Below are 18,373 nucleotides of genomic sequence, written 5' to 3'. Positions count from 1 at the left end.
GGTGTGATGGATTTTTTTTTAATGTCATTCATTTCTTTCTTTCAGTATGGTTCAGAAAAAAATTCACGTCTATCCATGAAGTCATTATCTGAGACACGCTGATGCATGTTGCAAACAAGTGTGATATTACCTACAACAGTCATATTGCTGAGATAGTTCTGATGCCACAAAGAAGGTCTCTAGTTGTGAATATACTCTGATAGATTGCTGTGAGATTTCATCTCAGTCTTCTTGATGGTGTCGAATATGAGCAATGAATCCATGCAGAGAATTTCTTTGAATGGCATGAAATGCCTCGGATGTTTTTCAATTGCCTGTAATGGTCATGTAATTGTCCTGCATAGATGGTGATTTTGACCCCGACTTCAGGGAATATGTGATGCATTTTCTTCAGATATTATCCTGTGCCATGTCTCCTTCGGCATACTTGCTCATGTTCAAGACCCTAACTTTCAAGATATTTGGGATGTAAATTGGGCTCCTTTTTTGTAATTTGTTCAAAGCTCTCATAAACCGGCTGCAGTCAAAGAAATGCAAAATGCAAGAAGATGGTTTATCTCAAGAGAAAACTGCACTTAGAGAGACCATACATATTTTAACATGATTTATTTAAAAATGTAATCTCATTTCTTGTAAGGTATCATTATAGAAATGTGGAGACATTTGTAAAAGACACGGTGACCACTGTTTTAGAGCAAGGCTGAGGAGAAGAAATGAATAGATAATGATGGTTAAAAATAGCAGTGATACGCATAGTGTGGCATCATCTGCCTTTGAGACCAAGACATTGGTTACAGCTGTGGAACATGAAGTTCTGTGGTTTTAGTGCTCTTTGCAAGTGCCATGATAGTGGAGATATGCATACACAGTATTGAGTATATGATCTGTCGATGAAATCATCAGGCATAAATGAGATACACGTATCATCTGTGCTATGAAGTCATTTTTGTGGTTGGAATGTTTGTGTAGATTATCTGATATTTTATCATTGGTTTTGTTGTATTGACCTTCCCAATCTCATTATTGATAGCTCGAGGGTAGTCACTAGCGAGAGAAAGAAAAACATGGTTTGTTGAAAATAATTGTAGGGAGTGGCATTAATCTGCATTGCAGATGAGGAGTACTAGCATAGTTTCATGTTCTTGAGCAAAATTACCAGTTAGACTTAACATCAAGGCACCATATGTGGTACTGGACTTGTTCTTATAACTTGCTTTATTTCATTTAGATTTTCATTGAAATGTTTTTGCTTTCAGTTTCTGTGAGTCGGGTCTATTCTTTTCCTGGCTGTGAGGGAGATATTTTCAAGGGTGATGTCCAACATCTTAATGAGCAATGTCAATAATGACTAAAAGTATTACATATGAAATACACAAAATACAGTAAGCCTTGCATAACTTAATGCACATGGGATCAGAGAAAATGCACAAATTAACACATTGATTTTGCATTTACACCTAAGTTACTGATGCCTTGAGTTGCCTTTATTTATTGATGTGTCTATAAAATGACAGGCTGAAATTTTTCAGTTTGACTGCTTGTGTTGTGGGAAATAAATGAGTATAACACCTGTACTTTTATCATTCACTTTAAGACAGAAACCTTTCACCAATTTTAGATTCACTAAATCTGCACAAAATCAGAAACAAAACACATCATTTTGTCAGTTTGTCTTTTATCAAGTTGACAATTCTGTGTATCCCATATTGGAAAAAGAATAAATGGAACTGGCTTTATTAAATTTGCAGAAAATCAGAAAAACAAACACACATTTTTGTCTTTTTCAAACAACATTGATCTTAAATGCATTGCTATTGTGGGGATGTTATACATTTAGGAATTTCTGATGATCATGCAACCAAATATATGACCAAAGTATGAAATACTAGCTGTGAATGAAAAATAATTATATATAGTACAGCACCAAATCGCACAAGAAATGACAAGATAGGTAAAATCATGATGACATAATAGGTAACATATTACTTGCCCAAGAAGGTCGTGAGGAGTAACAAAGGAGAAAAATTAGGACTGTTTTTTTTTTTTGTTCTTCTTCTATCTTTTGTATTTGGTCAACTTGTGCAAGATTATAAACCCATGAAGAAAGAAAGCCCTGAAATCACTTGTTATAAAGACAAATAATTACAAGGAGAGGAATTAACTCTTCGCCCTTTCCATTATTTTTCCTCCCTGTGGCTGATGATCTATATTATCTGATGCATTCCAAATATGTCAACAGCCAGTCGTGAATTGATATTAGGATGATTATACAGCCCAAGTGATGAATTTGTAAATAAAATTGTACATAGCCACAAGCCTGTGTCAGAGTGATGACTTACCAGTGCAGTACATGGACCCATGGCAATTCTCATTTTGTACAATTGTTTTGTGTGTTGTGACTACATGCTAAAATCTAAAAAAGTTGAAGATTACCAGTGCATAATCTGTCAATACTATAGTATGATTTTTTTCCAGTCCTAATTTGAAACTACTGTTTGCAAATTGTAAATAAAATTCTCTCAGAGAAATTTTGTTTCGTGAGTGCTATAAATATCTCAAATTTCATGAACAGGAACATTATTGCTACATCACTACCAGCAGATGTCATTCATAATGTTGCAAGTCATGCTTGTGTAGAGTTCTATTTTTTCTGTCCTGCATATTCAGCATGGGTTAGCCAGAGCTTGACACTAGTACTGGGCAAGTATAATTTCATGTTGGGCTAGTAAAAATGGGAAAATGATAAATATACTACTGGGGAAGTAAAATTATGATCACAAAATGAGAGGTGGAAATACTAGCCCCAAAGTGAGCAATACATGTACATAATTTGTTAGCATAAAAAAGCAATGATTTCTCCACAGCTTACATGATTGCTAACAAGTCCAAAAAGGCAACTGCTAAGTAACTACCATGGTGCATGGGTAAGAAACAGAAGACAGTGCTAGACTGTTGACTGCTAAGAACAGTATTGCATCTGTTAAAGTAGATAGAGTGAACCAGTCCAAACCCTATCACTTATTCTGAACACAGATAAAAAATCAATCTGGAAACATGTATTTAAAAAAATAAGGTAAAAAAGGCTGTTAAAAACTAATTAGGTGTGGTTGATGAGGGTGAATCCATCTACAAAATACACCTCACTGGAAAGCTGAACACACTTTTTTTTTTCATTTAATTTAGGACTACTACATTGTTTTGGCACAGATGCAGAAAACACATGAAACTTTTGTGTGGTAAGATCACAGTCTTTGTTTAACCCTAATCAGGCTGGGGGGGGGGGGGGGGGGGGGATCTGCCCCTCTTGGCGGAATGAGCCCCCATCCCAGATTTAGCCTAGCCAAAAAAGCCCCACTTCTGAGTGGTGTAAAAAAAAAAACTAAAAACCAAAAACCAAAAAACTTGTGTAACGCTCGACAAGAGTGAACCAACTTGGTCTACTTTACTACTCCTGTTATAACGAACATGGTTGTAACAAACTTCTCTTCACAATGAAGTATAAATTTCCGAAAAATTTTCATATCAACAATTTATGTATTTTATTATTCAGATACAACAAAATTTCAATATATCAAAAGAAAACCACTGGTCCCAAGGACTTCATTATAATGGGAGTCTATTGTATTTAACATGAAAGACTGGATGCCTTTCACATATTTTCACATAAGGTTTGGATTTTCCACTTTTAATGTGCGTCTATGGAGAATCATTTACAGGTGTGAGACAATTAGTGTTAGGTAATGCCAGAGCTCTAAGTTGTTTTGTATATGTAAAAAGCTTGTGTATTGCTATACAAATTAAGGCTTAAATACTTTATTTTAGTTGCCTTTCTGGAAGGTATATTTCTTGTTTTTCATTATAATAGGTCATCATAGCCTTAGAGCAGCTATAAACTGAGCTGAGAAAATGTGTGTACTTGGAATTGAGATATAACAGCAGTGCATGCATCCACATTTGAAAATGCCAAAACGTAGCGGGTGCTGCACAATCACATGGCAACTAGCTCAGATTACCAATGCAACAATCAGGTGACCACCACAAAAAAGAAAGAGAAAAAAAAAAGGTAAGGGAAAAAATAGAATTGACTATCATGGTTGTTGACTGTTGACACGTAGAGGATGGCTTGTGCAGAATTGTGATGAAAGTTTATGACTTTGAATATACATTAGATATCAATGACTATCATTGCATCATATAATATATCACAGCTCTTGCAAACCCAACAAACTTTCAACTGCCATGAAAAGGCCGTAACAGTGGAGATTAAAGTGAAATAATTAAATCTCTTTTTTTTACTTTAGTTTCAGATGAGTACAAATGAAAAGTGAGAAATATATCTGCCAGAGAGGAAACTAAAATAAAGTGTGTTGGGCCTTGATTTATATAGCAATACACAAGCTTTATAATCATACATATATACAAAACAACTTAGAGCAAGATGTGGTTCTCCAGTTACTTAGTTTGCAAAGCATGCCCTCTTTTGTGTGCACAGAGTTGGTCATTTTGAATGTGGCTTCTTCAACATTTACAAAAGAACATTTATTCATTACACAATTACATTAATTGCCTTTCATGTCAGTAAAACGAATCCATTATTCCACGAGTCCCAAGTATTCAATATAACTTAGTTACATAGAGGGGTATAATCTCTCACATCTTTCTTCACTGCTACAACCAGTCATGAAGAAATAGGCTTCAAAGAGAAAAGGAAACAAAGCAATGGATTATGCTACAAAATGTAATATATATTACATATGATATAATATATGCAAAAAGCAAAAAAAAAAATATATATCTCGCCAACTTTGTAACTCCTACGTGGTGAAAGCATTGTATTTTAGGCATGAGAAATAATATTCTAAATTCAGACATAGCACATCTTACTTTTCCTATTAAATTCACTCCTAGCTTTCAGCCCAAGGACTTCATCAGGAACTATAAAACACAAAACACACAGTATTTTGGTGAAAATGACATTGTCAGTGATAAAAATATTATATAACAATGTCTATGTGACAATACATTCATAGCCTATCATAAATACATACTGCAAATGGAATTCATGCCTTTGTTTGGATTACATCGATCCCAATATGTTTAACCCTATGTAGCCCCCACAACATTTTTCGCTATAATTCTAAAATATAAATTCCACAACTTGTCTTGGTCACATCTTGCTTGCTGAGATATAGCACATTTTCGTGACCAATGTCTCTGAAAATGGCAGTTCCAAATGACTTACGTGTGTACAATGTATGGGTTTCACATGAAGTGTCAGATGTTTTTTCCCCAATTTTTCTTAGATGACATTCCTTTGGTTATCATCAACTATTCTAGATTTTAAAAAAACTGAAAAATTAAAATAAAAAATGAAATATAAGACAAATTTAAACAAAGAAAGACATAATAAAAAACAAAAAAATACTTCAGAACTTCATTTTGATATTGCAATTTTTTCACGTAAATTTGTTAATACTACAAAGAATGAATAAAGAAAAAAATTGCCAATTTGAAGCTTTATTTAGGGATTCAGAGCTTAATATCTTATGCACAAAAATGTGCATAAATTAGCATAATTAGCATAACTTTGGAGAAAAAAAATGATTTATTCCCCCTGGGCTATACATGGTTTCCTTTCTATAAAGGTAATGGCACAAACAGACACTGACAACATGATGCCCAAGAAACCCCAGGTATAATTAAACAAATGCAAATCAATGGAACACAAACAAAAGCATGAACTCCATAATATCATACACCCTTCCCACTTTCTTTACAGGTTAAAGTAAACTTGGATGTAAACAGGATAGGAATACTGCATAACAGAGCACACTTAATACAAATCAGTAACTTTCAGCTTAAAGAATTCTAGTCACCAATATTAGTGTTCCACTAACACTGATCCTTAAAATCACAAAATAGCAACATTGCAGGGTCTGAAACACCAGTTATACCTATCTGCACCTGGATGCACGATATGATTTCTTCTGAGGGGCCAAGTAACGCATTTGAGGCCGGTCTCGGCCGCGGCTCGGCCCAGCCCTGCACTGTAAACGGGTTCTTAGATGAAAGAGAAGATATTCACTGATGTAATAAACGGCCATTATTATGTACATTAAGTTCAGTTTTACATTGAATGTCGTCAGATTATTGCTGAAGTCCAAGATAGTGTGTTATTTTTTAAACAATTTTTTTTTTTGGGCATACATAGAAAAAGACAACCTGACTGCAGAGTGCAGTCAACTGAGATACCTCTGTGTTCTCTTGCAGTCACGACATTCTGCAAGAAGTATGGCCCTTCATTTGCATTTTAATGGATTCATTGATCTTGATAACTGTCTTGAGGATGGATCTACTCTCTGTAAAAGGGATATTTTGCCTGTCATTTGTATCAATCATACAAAACAAACTTATGATTGGCAGTTTCTAGCCAATGTCATGGATAGAATATGATATTAAAAGCAGCATTTTAGAGTGCTTGACCTTGACCTTTGACATGCAGGTGCAGTTGTTTATTCATTTCTACTACTCTTCTTATCAGATAATACTACCACTGGATTTTATTTTGACTTCAAGTTACAGCCTGAAGTGATACTATAGCATACCTTGGCCAAGTATCATAGGATACAGTAAAGAACTTCTATGAAATTGTGTCAATGACAACTGAGGTGCACAGACAGCCTGATAGACAATCTAAAAAATACCTACAGCAACACACCAGGACACAAACCAGCAGTATGGTACTGGTAATGAACCTTCTTATAACAAAAATATGGAGTAACATGCACTGATAACATGATGTCTACAGTGCAGAGGTCAGATGTCATATGCAGATAGCTATGAATAGGATGGGGACTTAAGGCTCCTCTGACCTACTTGCTTTATTTCAGGGCACCAAGGAGAATATTTTGTCTTACTGTAAAAATGGATATTTTCGCGCAACTAATTTTTGCGCGCTTGGCCGGGTAAAAAGAGTTTTGCGTATTTTCAATTCCGCAGAATCAAGACATCAACTACTGAAACATATGGCATGCAAAAATATTCGCTTGCTTTTATTTTTGAGCTAGCTTGTGGTTGTGCAAAATGCGCGAAAATTTCAACACCATGAAAATTTCCACTTTTACAGTAATTCTTTGTTTCTCATTGAATCGATGATATTTTACAGTTTTCCAGATGATATCTTGAAGTGTTGACATTTCTATTAGGTACAGCTGATCAAGCCATGGACATACCATAAAGTACACACAGAGCAATTTTTCGAAGTGCTAATACTCCTGCCTCTTACCAAAATATGCATGAAGTACCTTAAAACACTGACAGTATTTCATCAGTCATACATCCTACAGACAATTAACCCTACAAGATTCATCTTACAACCATTGCTTTGAACCATTTTTTCATCCTTACAAGGGACATACACACAGTGTGCCACAGTAAAATGCAAAACATATTGCAAAGAGTATACTATATCAAGCAAACATCAATGGCAAGTTGCAATATTCAACCTACCATTGTATGGAGCCAGAGACCAATCTTTCCAGATGCCACAATGGTATGCAAGTGAGCAAAAGAAATCAATGTGTCTTCTTCCATCATTTGCAGAAGCAAATACGATAGCTACATTCAATCTTCACGTAATGTACAGGCAATGTCCAAATCAATGCTGTAGCCCAAAAGTAAAGTATGCATAATAAGAAAAGTACAGTGAGAGCATAAAAGGAGTGCTTATACTTACAAAGTGATAGTGACAAACTATTCTCCTGACTTTACACAATTTGTTCAATATGCCTCAGTGCTCTTCACATGAGATTTACAACAGACATAAGAATTGGACAGTGCCTAAAGTATCCATGATGCAGCTTGTTTTGATTTAATTGCTTCAAAAGAAAATATTGTTATAAAACATTATACATAAAAAGTACTGACAAGAACTTACAAGCACATTATCAAAGAAATCAGGCTGCACATCTCTTGTCAATGATAAAGAAGACTACAAACATTTAACACTTTTTAGCATTGCAGCAATACATGTACCTTCCAATAATCTGTGAAAGAAATGGCAAGACTGAAAAAAACCCCACACATTCATTCAGTCAGCCTGATGGCTATCCATGTAAACTTCAATATGTACACAATATTACACATCATCAACTTACCCACAGAGCAACTAAATCATTAATGTTAAGTAAACACATTGCAACACATCTATTACACTGTTCAGTCAATAAGATGCCAACATGACAACTAAGAGCAATTTGAATGTAATTGAATGTTTGACATGGAAAATAAGATAGCACAGAAACACCCACTCCATTGCAAGAAAGGCTATTTTGTCTTCAGGATTTGACTATTCATCACAGTGAAATGTTAAAGGTAAAACATAGTTCTCATATGCCTGCAGGAACTGTCAATATTTTGCTTTAAAATGGCCACAGATGCAAAAGAAATGTGTAAAATAATGTTGCAAAAGCAACATTTTATAATAGGTAACAATGAAAATATTAGCAAAAAAAGGTATGCAGACAGTATTGCAATCTAAGAATCCAATCACAGTTGCTACATAATGTCTTGTAACTGATTATTGATAATTGACAAATCTGGCCATAGCAGTGATCAATCCATCTTCAGTGCAAGAGTGAATTACATACAGCTTGTTACAAAATACAATTGCTAGGGTACAACCAATCATCATGCAACATTCTACCTACCCACTACTGAATGGGGAGGGCTCTTTAGGAATAAAAGTCAGGTACTCTGATCTAAATTATTGAACACCTGCGATCTCAAAATACTCCAAAACAACTCATTATCCTGACAAATTGTGTCAGCCAGACAAGTTTCTTGTTAGACCCTCTCAATATATTGCAAGCAAATTCCAAATGGTGGATGATGAATTTTGATCCCTTCTTAGAACTATGTTTTGCCTTTAAGGCAACAATCATGAATTGTGAAGGTACCTTTGAAAGCACAACACAGAAATGTGTTCATGCATTTGTGAACGGCCTTTTGCCTTTTACAAAGCTGCATAGGCAGTTTGAAAAATTAGAAATATCAATCAATTATTCTTTGGCAGTTTACTTTCACCACACAATAACTTGAATTGAACAGAAATAAAAAAAAACCCAAATTTTGCAAAGCTTCCAGTAGACAAAATCACACACTAAGGATGCATTTAACACAATATTCTATGTGTTAATATTGCACCTAATTCCATTTGCTGCAGTAATAATTTCTTCATTTTTATTCAACTAGTAATCAAAAGGAATGTGTGCTAGTATCTTTAACATTTACATGTTGGTATTTCAGTTATTGCACGCTCTATCAAAATGCTCACACATACACATGAAATTACACAAACTTTGAGATTTAGTTTGTTTTTGTTTTGTGTTTTGTTTTGTTTTGTTTTTTGGCAAAATGGTAACAGTTTTCTAGAAGAATGACCTTTGTGCATAATTACATTTTTTTTCTCTTTGGAAAAAGGACAATGCAGTGCCACATATGGCCTGTAATGGGTCATTTGCTCTTGAATTATATGCATTTCAAAGCATATACCATCTTGATTCTGAAATGATTCTGATAAGAAACTGTCAATCTTCTTTATCATATCCAAAATGTTGATGTTGTTGCTGCTGTCATTCTATTTACTGCAAGAGATCTCATTGTTGACCATTTGTACCATTCTGCAATGATGTCACTGGAACATGAACCCTCTTTCTACATCATATCATAACTTCCATTTTAGCTACTTTTTTCTGCAGTTCATCCAGGGACAACATATTCTTGACTAATGCAATTGAAGCCTGAAACACAAAACACATACCAATAATAATGATAATATAACCTTTAAGGGTAATCATGTGGAAATAAATATTAATGAGTGATACAAAAATGGTACTGTGACAAGCTGACACAAGCTAAACATAATTTTATGAACTATGTTTACTAATTAAAAACTAGTGCGATGGCAGGTAGCATATTTCTTGAAATAATAATGATGACAAGAAATATTTTCCATGTTTTAAGGGGAAATAAGCCATTGATAGTTGGGTCATCCATTCAGTTGCCTATCCCATCTACGCCTCAAAAAATATATGCATATACTTATTATATATTTATGTAGATACATGTTCATGTTCAATCTTTCATGACTGTCAATGAAATCAATAACAACATTCCAAAATTGGGGAAGCCTCTTTCATAATTTCTCTCCAAAGGACGTCCTAGGAAGAAGATTAAACAATCCAACACATACAAATTATACAATAAATCTACTTGCGTACATATGAACATTTATACATAAACATGAATATATGTGCCTACACCAAGTAAGATGTATACTTATGTTGAAATATATATCATTAATCATTAAAAGTCATAAATTTACTGATGCTAAAGTCTCATGAATTTCTGATAAATACTGGATAACTTCATAGTGTATTCAGTCTGAAGTCATGTTAAACATTGACTATAAAACTTTCCTGTGCCACAGATCTCATCAAGATGACTTTGTGGAGGTATTGTGCATGGTTGTTTCCTGATATTCCTCATCAGTCTCTGTCTTCGATGTAGCACCTGCTTTGTTGGCTTGTATCATCTGGAACTGCTCCTGGGTGGTCACCACCTTGTAAGCAGAGTTTGTGTCTGTGAGGGAGGTGTAGTACCTGGACTCTCCAAGCAGGAGACTTTCTCTGGAGGCAAGGCAGCAGCTGCGACACCACAGGTAGGCTCCTTCAGCTAGCGGCAAGGGTTTGGCTGTGGATTAAATCATAATTATTAAAACCCAATGGCATTTTCCAGCAGAAACTAAACAACTCATACTTTCAAACAAGATTCTGTTTTTAAAATGTTTCTTCCACATTTTGAACTTTGCAGGTTTTATTTTTCCCCCATCTACAACTTTGTGTGTGTGTGTCTGTGTGTGTGTGTGTGTGTGTGTGTGTGTTTCAACTCTGTCAGTATAAGCACACCAAGTCATATCTATCTTTTCTCCATGAAGGCTGGAACATTAAACAGATTATTTCCTTTCATTCTTTCTTTATTTTTTGTAGGCATCAACATTGATCTCAAAATAGAGTAAAACCTCCTTTATATAGATCAATTATAATGGATTTGATGTAAACACATAAAAAATGTTAGCTAAGACAAAAAGTAGTTCATCCAAGGAAAATCAAATTTACCTTTCTCTGAAGTACAATGTGTGATGGTTTGAAGGAGTCCATAGACAATGATACCCAGGCAGCAGATAGCGGCACAAAATGCCAAGAAATACAATGGACTGATGGGGAACAGCAACTGCAGAATAAAACCCAACAACATGAGGGAAAATGAAAAGTTATAACTCCTATGGTAAAGTCAATTTCAAAAATATATTGATGATGTACTAACAATTGAGGAAACTTAAACAATTACAAAATTCTATACATATCCAAATATAGAGACTAACAATTATCAACACACTTTCAATAATACAATGCAGAGTCTATAATTTTGGCACCAAGTTGTCGTCAATATGAAAAATACAAGAATTCTGTCAGTTCATACATAATGGAGGTTAACTACAAGAGACCAAAGTCATATGGTAGACCAATCACAGAAGAACTGATTGATGAGGTAGGTTATTGCAGGCTACTCTGCACAATCTATGAGGTAAAAATGAGAACAAATGCATTCAGCAATTTATGACAAGGCATCAAGTGCAAGACACACGACCAAAATTAATCTGAGCTATCTAACAATGACCAGTGTATCTACACTGTCATGCTCATTTTGAGATCATCAAGGACATGAAAGAGACCAGTTGCTACTGCAGCCCGGGAAGTTATTTTGTATTTGTCCCATTCTTGATAGACAGTATGCCGGTATTGGACAGGGACCATGAAAGCTCTCCTCAACCTCAAGGCTTAATTCCTTTGACAATGCAGATGATGGAAATATCATTTGCAGAAAGACACTATAGTGTGGGAATTGCTCATTAATGTACAGAACGATGTAAGCATGCAAGGAAAATGCCATTCATACTCTCAGCAAGACATTAAACTGTAACCTGATGACCAGGAGCCCCTTTACACAATATGTATACTATAAGACACATGTTCTTCAGTATTGTCAATTAATTTGACTTGCATTACACTCATGTGATTATGAATTTAAAAATATTAAGATTTTATAGCATATCATCACTTACCCTTCCCACCATGACTGGGAATGTCATTTCACCTGTAGCAGCACCTATAACTATACAGCTGGTTACAACTCCTGTATTCAGGAAAAATATTGTAAGCAGAATAGTTTTATTACATCTCATTTTTATGTACAAAATTGTATTAAGTACAGTTGTACTGGGAAAGCTTTATCATAAACAAGGGTAGTAATGTAATACCGGTAAGCCCTGTCAATAATGCAAAATTGTCGAAGGTTCAAGGTCTTTGAAGTGCAAAAGTGACATTGCAGGTCACAGTTTGGTTTCATATCACAAATAAAATATTGTATAACTTATTGATTGGGCATCATAAATTACCTTTATCTGAACAACATGCTTTGAAATTGAAAATCAATACTCCAACTGTCCCTTAATTGGCTGCAAGATTATTTGCCTATTACAATTAAGCTACCTGGTAGTGCATTCTTTTACCCACTACAATTAAATGCATGCAGAACACACATGATAAAGCTGTCAGTAAGTGTAAACAGGTGTAACATATAGGTCATTAATTGCTGCTTTTCCTTTCTTAGCTTGGGCTCTTGTTGTGCATGTTTGACTGATGCTCTATGACTGTTCACTATGAAATACAAGTAAGGTTCACACGCTGTTCCTAAATTTTAAGTTTAGGTCAAAATATGTGCACATACACGGATAAGAAAAAATGATCAATTAAATAATTCTGTACATAATTCTATATTGATATCAATTCTACAGTTATTAAAGTCAAACCACTATGCAATGGCAAACTCAGTGAAATCGCAAAGTTAGAACTTGGCAACATAATAATACAGTGATGGAAATAAAGAATGATTGAATTAAATTGTAATACAAAATCCTGTAATACATGATGCACAACCAACAACAAAGGACAAGAAGCTGGCATGAGAAATGCTGTAAGTAACTTTCTTCAGCCACAAATGTCACAAAGGGCAAACAGAGTGCAATGGCAAGTATATATTTGAGATGCAATATTAACTGCTGCGACACTCATATTTTGATTGGAGTTTAATACAACAGATTCACTGTCTTCCTTCACAACCATGGAAAATGCTAAAACTGTCTTAAGACATTTTTTTTTTCTGCTTTTTCCTGACATTTCACTTGGGAGAGCAAAAGAATCAGTTTTTGCTTGAAAAAAATTCCAATAATTTCATGTTATAGACAAGACTGGGTCGCTTGCAGTGCTTGGCAGTTCAGTGCCATAAAATTTGTGTTTGTTTTAAAAATTGCGACACATACAATAGACATTATGACTTGCTATGTTAATGGCTTTAGTTCTTCAGATACTTCATATTGGAAAATCATTTTTATGTCATATAATGTAGTGAATTATGAAAGAGGATATAAGAAGGCTCTTCACAATGTTAAAAAAAGTATAAGCAGGAGAAAAAAATCAAAACAATTTACAGAATGCTGAGAATACCTGACATGGCTATGTGTTGCTCGGCAAAGGCCACTGAGGAGGGGTAAATACTGCTGAGGAATAGACCAAATATCCCCGAGCCAACGTACAGGGTGACCAGACTATCTCTTTTGAGGAGCTCAAGACTCAGGGCAACAAAGCATCCCACCTGTGGAAAAAGATATAATCAAGGACATATCAAGCTATCATGTCTTGTAGATGTCATTTGCTAAATACAGCAATCCCTAGCTGGTACCTGTTGGCCACATACTCTGCATTATATGTTCTTATCTTTGTCTTCTGGGGCCTGATACATAAAACTTACTATTATGGTAACTTTGCCATCCAATGGTAACTACCATGGCAACAATACTCAACAGCCAATCAAAATCAAGAATTCCATGGAAGTTACCATTGGATGGCAAAGTTACCATAATAGTAACTTTTATGCAACGGGCCCCAGAAGTGTAAAACACATTGATATTCCATTCATAAACTGACTTTTGGGCAAACACACTCACACACACACACACACTACACCTGACTCATACAGACACACAGAGAAGGAGAGCATGGACCACATGGTGGACTGTGACTCTCCACACTCACACTGAAGTGGTGGTAAGTATACATGTAGACCATGGGATGACATGGAAAAATCAACCTAGTTATTGAGTTTCGTGTTTCGTATTTAGGCACCACCTGTAAACGTGAGGTTTAGAGTAATTTTGGGTGCTGAATCCAAATGTGAATGTTGCCAAGTCAGTAACTCACACGTTCTATTGATATCAGTGATTAATTATGCAAATTTAACTAAATATGCAAAATATGACATTTTCCTTTTTTATTGGTGGGTGTGCATTTGGATCACTGAAAATTTGCATAGCAGGATAATTTCTGGGTGCTGAGTCCACATGTAAACATTATTTAACAAGAAATGTGCATGCTTTTATGATAATTGTGCTTAATTATGCAGATTTCAATTATTCTATGCAAAACATGCTATTGTTTGTATTCCATCGTGGTATCATGTGTTTGGACCTATGAAAATGTGTACAGTAGGGTTATTTGGGGTGCTGAGTTCATTTATGAATGGTAAAAAACCATCAGTCTGCATGTGAACTTGGTATCAGTGCATTTGATTATACAAATTTGATTAATCAATTTAAAAAAATGCTCAGTGTGTTATTTGGGTTAAGGTTCATATGTGAATGTTTATAAATCATTAAGCTGCAAGTTTTCATATTAGTGCTTGATGACACAAAGTAAATTACTTTATGCAAACATGTTTGTGTAAGCTGCAGTGCTATTGGTTTGCAAATTAAATGCTGAATTAAGGCTTTTTCACATCCACAGATCATCCAGGGTTTGTAAAAGTGATAAAGTGTATACTCAGATTGTACACGCCGAGGTCCTATGTGTGATCTTGTTTATGTTGTCCACGATTAAATACACATATTCATCCTTCCTTTCAGCTGTTCCTTTCACTCTCGACGTTGTATCATATTCACACAGTCACAGACGGTAGGGGGGTATTCGCCGTACTAAACAGCCACACGCCTACAGGCACTTTACACGCTCCCATATACTGACATCAATGTTTCTTCCGTGCTATGTACCAGCATCCTAAACCTCCAATAGCTGTACTGCGCACCAACACACTGATCATCGTGCACCAAACGTTCGTTGTACTCACATGCGACACACGCAGTGACAGTAATCACAGATTTGGATCTCATCTGGTGGTCAAATGAACAATTCCCTTCCTTTTATTTTGATCCAAACCAAGTGGCAAATATCACATAATATGATCAATGAAACAACGTGAGCAATGAGAGGTTAAAGGAAACTTGTAGGTTTCCATCCCTACCTCTGGTTCTCTACCTTCTGCTCTTCATGACTCTTTTCCTTCCTATTTCTAACAGCAGTCTTCACTTCACCTCTGAAGCTCTTTTCTTACCCTGGCACCTCGCCTCTCCTGTCTCTCCCTAACAACCAACATGTGTCTTTTCCTATGTTCAACACTAGATGGCGCAAATGAAACAAATGTATGGAATGGCTCCTACACAGATCTTGGTCATTTAATGACAATATCTCAGTCATAATCATATCACCAGCTGATATAATCTCTTATCATTCAAAAAATGGAAACAACTAATTAAGCACACAGTCTCTGTCTGACTCTCTCTCTCTCTCTCTGTCTCTCTCCCTCCCTCTCTCTGTCTCTCTGTCTCTCTCTCTCTCTCTGTATGTATGTATATATATATGTATATATATATATATATATATATATATATATATGCCATACTGCACAAAGAGACTTGAGTTTGCAAATCACTTTCATGTTGCTTCAATCTGATTACAACATATTCTCAATTTTCAGTCACACAAAGTATGATATGATAGTATTCTTTAGCCTCCTTCCCATAAGAAAGAAAATACAAGATTAAGAGATTTAATACATGTTTGGTCCCCATCATAATAGCTTCTATAAAATTGTGTATGACCAAGGAGTTTTTATTGTAAGTTTCAGTACCTCCATTATATAACTAGAGTGTATAGAAATATGGTTTCAAAGGACATCACACTCTATTATTACTATAATCAATACCATTATTATTATTGTCTGGACAAGCAGTGGAGCCGAATGCCTACTTAAAGAAGCTGGTTTTAAAGGCCACTGTTTCTTCAGCATCAAACAGTGCATGACTTTAAATATAATGGCTGCAAGTCCTAAATAGAGGATTTATATATTCAACTCTCTAAGAAATCCCTGGCAGGAATGAGCTTACGCTCATGCTGGATCAACACTGTGGAATTTACTTCCACGTGAGCTCAAAGACTTCTTAATGTGTCCTTTAGGAATGACCTTAAATCTAAATCCTATTCATTTACCAGTGCACTCTGAGGACAAATATTCTTTCTTCCTTTTATGGTTTTTTCAGTCATCTTGTTTTGGTGTAAAGTGCCTTGAGCATTCAATCAAAAAATTAACCTGTTGAAGACGAGTCCCAAGTATACTCGGGCAGGTGTCTATGGGAAATGCGTGTTGTAGCAAAATTGGCCCATCCTCAACAGGTTAAAATGGTGCAATATAGAAAATGTATGTTCATATATGTATGTATTATCATCATCGTTATTACTATTATCTATATAGAGGCCATTGAAATGCACCTATGCTAGTGCATGGCAAATTTTCCCAGAAGAATGCATTGATGAATGCACATATGAAAAGTTGAATGTGTGCGAAAATCCAAACTAGATTATGTATGTACTTGCTAGTCGTATAATTGTAGCATGCATAAATTGTAGGAGTGGGGTAAATGATATTCTATGCAGTCATTAAAACCATGGTACATTATATGGAAAAGATAGTTGCTGGAAGTAAAGTCTACTGTCACATGTGAGTATTGTGATAATTGATATCTTTATAGGATTTATGTAAAGAATATCAATTAGGAAAATAAGAGCTCTCTCTCTCTCTCCTGTCTCTGGAGGCGTATTAGGGCAATTACCCCCCCCCCCCCCCCCCCCAAATACTGGTCAGTGATATGGTTAGAGTAAAGATTAGGGTTAAAGTTAGGTTTAGGGTTATAGGTTCAGGGGAAGGGTCTGGGTAATTGCCCAGGGGTTAATTGCCCTACACCCACTGGATGTCCCAGGAAGACTAGAGTAATCATCCCTGTTTGCAATAGGGCTCCTGTTTGTTGCAGGGGCGTTTCATTCGTTCATATGAAAAGGCCCAATCAGGTGCAAAAGTACTGTCACTTTCCATAACACTTGCGAATAACTCCTGCTTTTGTTCTGAAGTGGGACTATAAGCACACTTGACACTCTCTATTAGCTATTTTATTGATGAATGACACTGCTCCTGCCGTGAATGGGCACTCTGTTGTAAACAGGGATAGGTGTTGTGCCCTCATTTATGTGTCTGCATGCTAACTGCTGATCAGGCGAAAACTGGAGGCGCAATCCAGGCAAGACATATGGAATGCACGTTGGTGGAACACAGGGAACACAGGTAGACACAGCTTGATGTTGTCTCTCTTGAGCAGCTGCAATTAGGCATTAGAAAGCGGCCATCTTCAAAAGCAATCCCAGCCTTGACAGGGCTTGTCAGTGATTTCTGTCTTCATGCCGTAGCAGTCTCGAGTTCATGGGGCTGAAGGTCCACCCATTTGAGGCTGTGGCCTTGACAATGTCTTTACATCTTCTTGATGGGACAGCCTTTGCTTGTGACTGCTGTGGATCAGCTCATGCTAGGAGAACTGATGAGGGATCCTTGACTCTTCCGTGTGGATGACATGGCCGGCCCATCAAAGCTGAGCTTGGAGGATTTGGGCTATAATGCTTCTTGTATTGGCTCTGTCTAGGACATCTTGATTTGAGATGCGACCTTGCCAATTAATACATAAGCATGATGGACTTTTTGATATGTCTGCTGTACCAGGTCCATAATATCATAGCCAAAAAGCAGCATGTGAAGCAAGGACTATACAGCATTGATGTACCACCTGTGTTTGGTTGAGAAGTGTTCTTGAGCTGTATGAATAGTGCTGTACATAGTCTTCCAAGTACCAGGCTGGCCATTTGTATCCTTGCTGTGATTTCACTGTCTAGAGTACCATCACTGGAGACTGTACTGCTCAAGCATTTGAAGCTATTGGTATTCTTTTTATAGCTGTGTGCCAGACTGTGCTGCTTGGCTGTAGGAGAGCACTGTCTGGTGCAGGCTGGAGGATCACGTCTCTGTTTTCCAGAGATTGATT

General features: G+C 36.0%; 1 protein-coding gene across 1 annotated transcript in view; it reads right to left on the bottom strand.

Annotated features, from left to right (window-relative positions):
* Positions 1-5,540: 5,540 nt before the first annotated feature.
* LOC139713603 (major facilitator superfamily domain-containing protein 4A-like) overlaps positions 5,541-18,373 on the bottom strand; it is a 97,220-nt gene continuing 84,387 nt past the window's right edge. Inside the window, exons 7-10 of the mRNA XM_071625310.1 lie at positions 13,626-13,773; positions 12,185-12,255; positions 11,178-11,292; positions 5,541-10,752 (exon numbers count right to left, since the gene is read on the bottom strand). Of these exons, the coding sequence (XP_071481411.1) occupies positions 10,496-10,752; positions 11,178-11,292; positions 12,185-12,255; positions 13,626-13,773 (591 nt within the window). The 3' untranslated portion in view covers positions 5,541-10,495. The remainder of the gene's footprint in view (positions 10,753-11,177; positions 11,293-12,184; positions 12,256-13,625; positions 13,774-18,373) is intronic.

Source organism: Diadema antillarum, unplaced genomic scaffold (assembly GCF_040938485.1).
Source record: "Diadema antillarum isolate AM-2024a unplaced genomic scaffold, OU_Dant_1.0 seq00002013_RagTag, whole genome shotgun sequence".
NCBI lineage: Eukaryota > Metazoa > Echinodermata > Echinoidea > Diadematoida > Diadematidae > Diadema > Diadema antillarum.
Note: the sequence above shows the minus strand (reverse complement) of the source record. Positions and strands in the feature narration are given on the sequence as shown.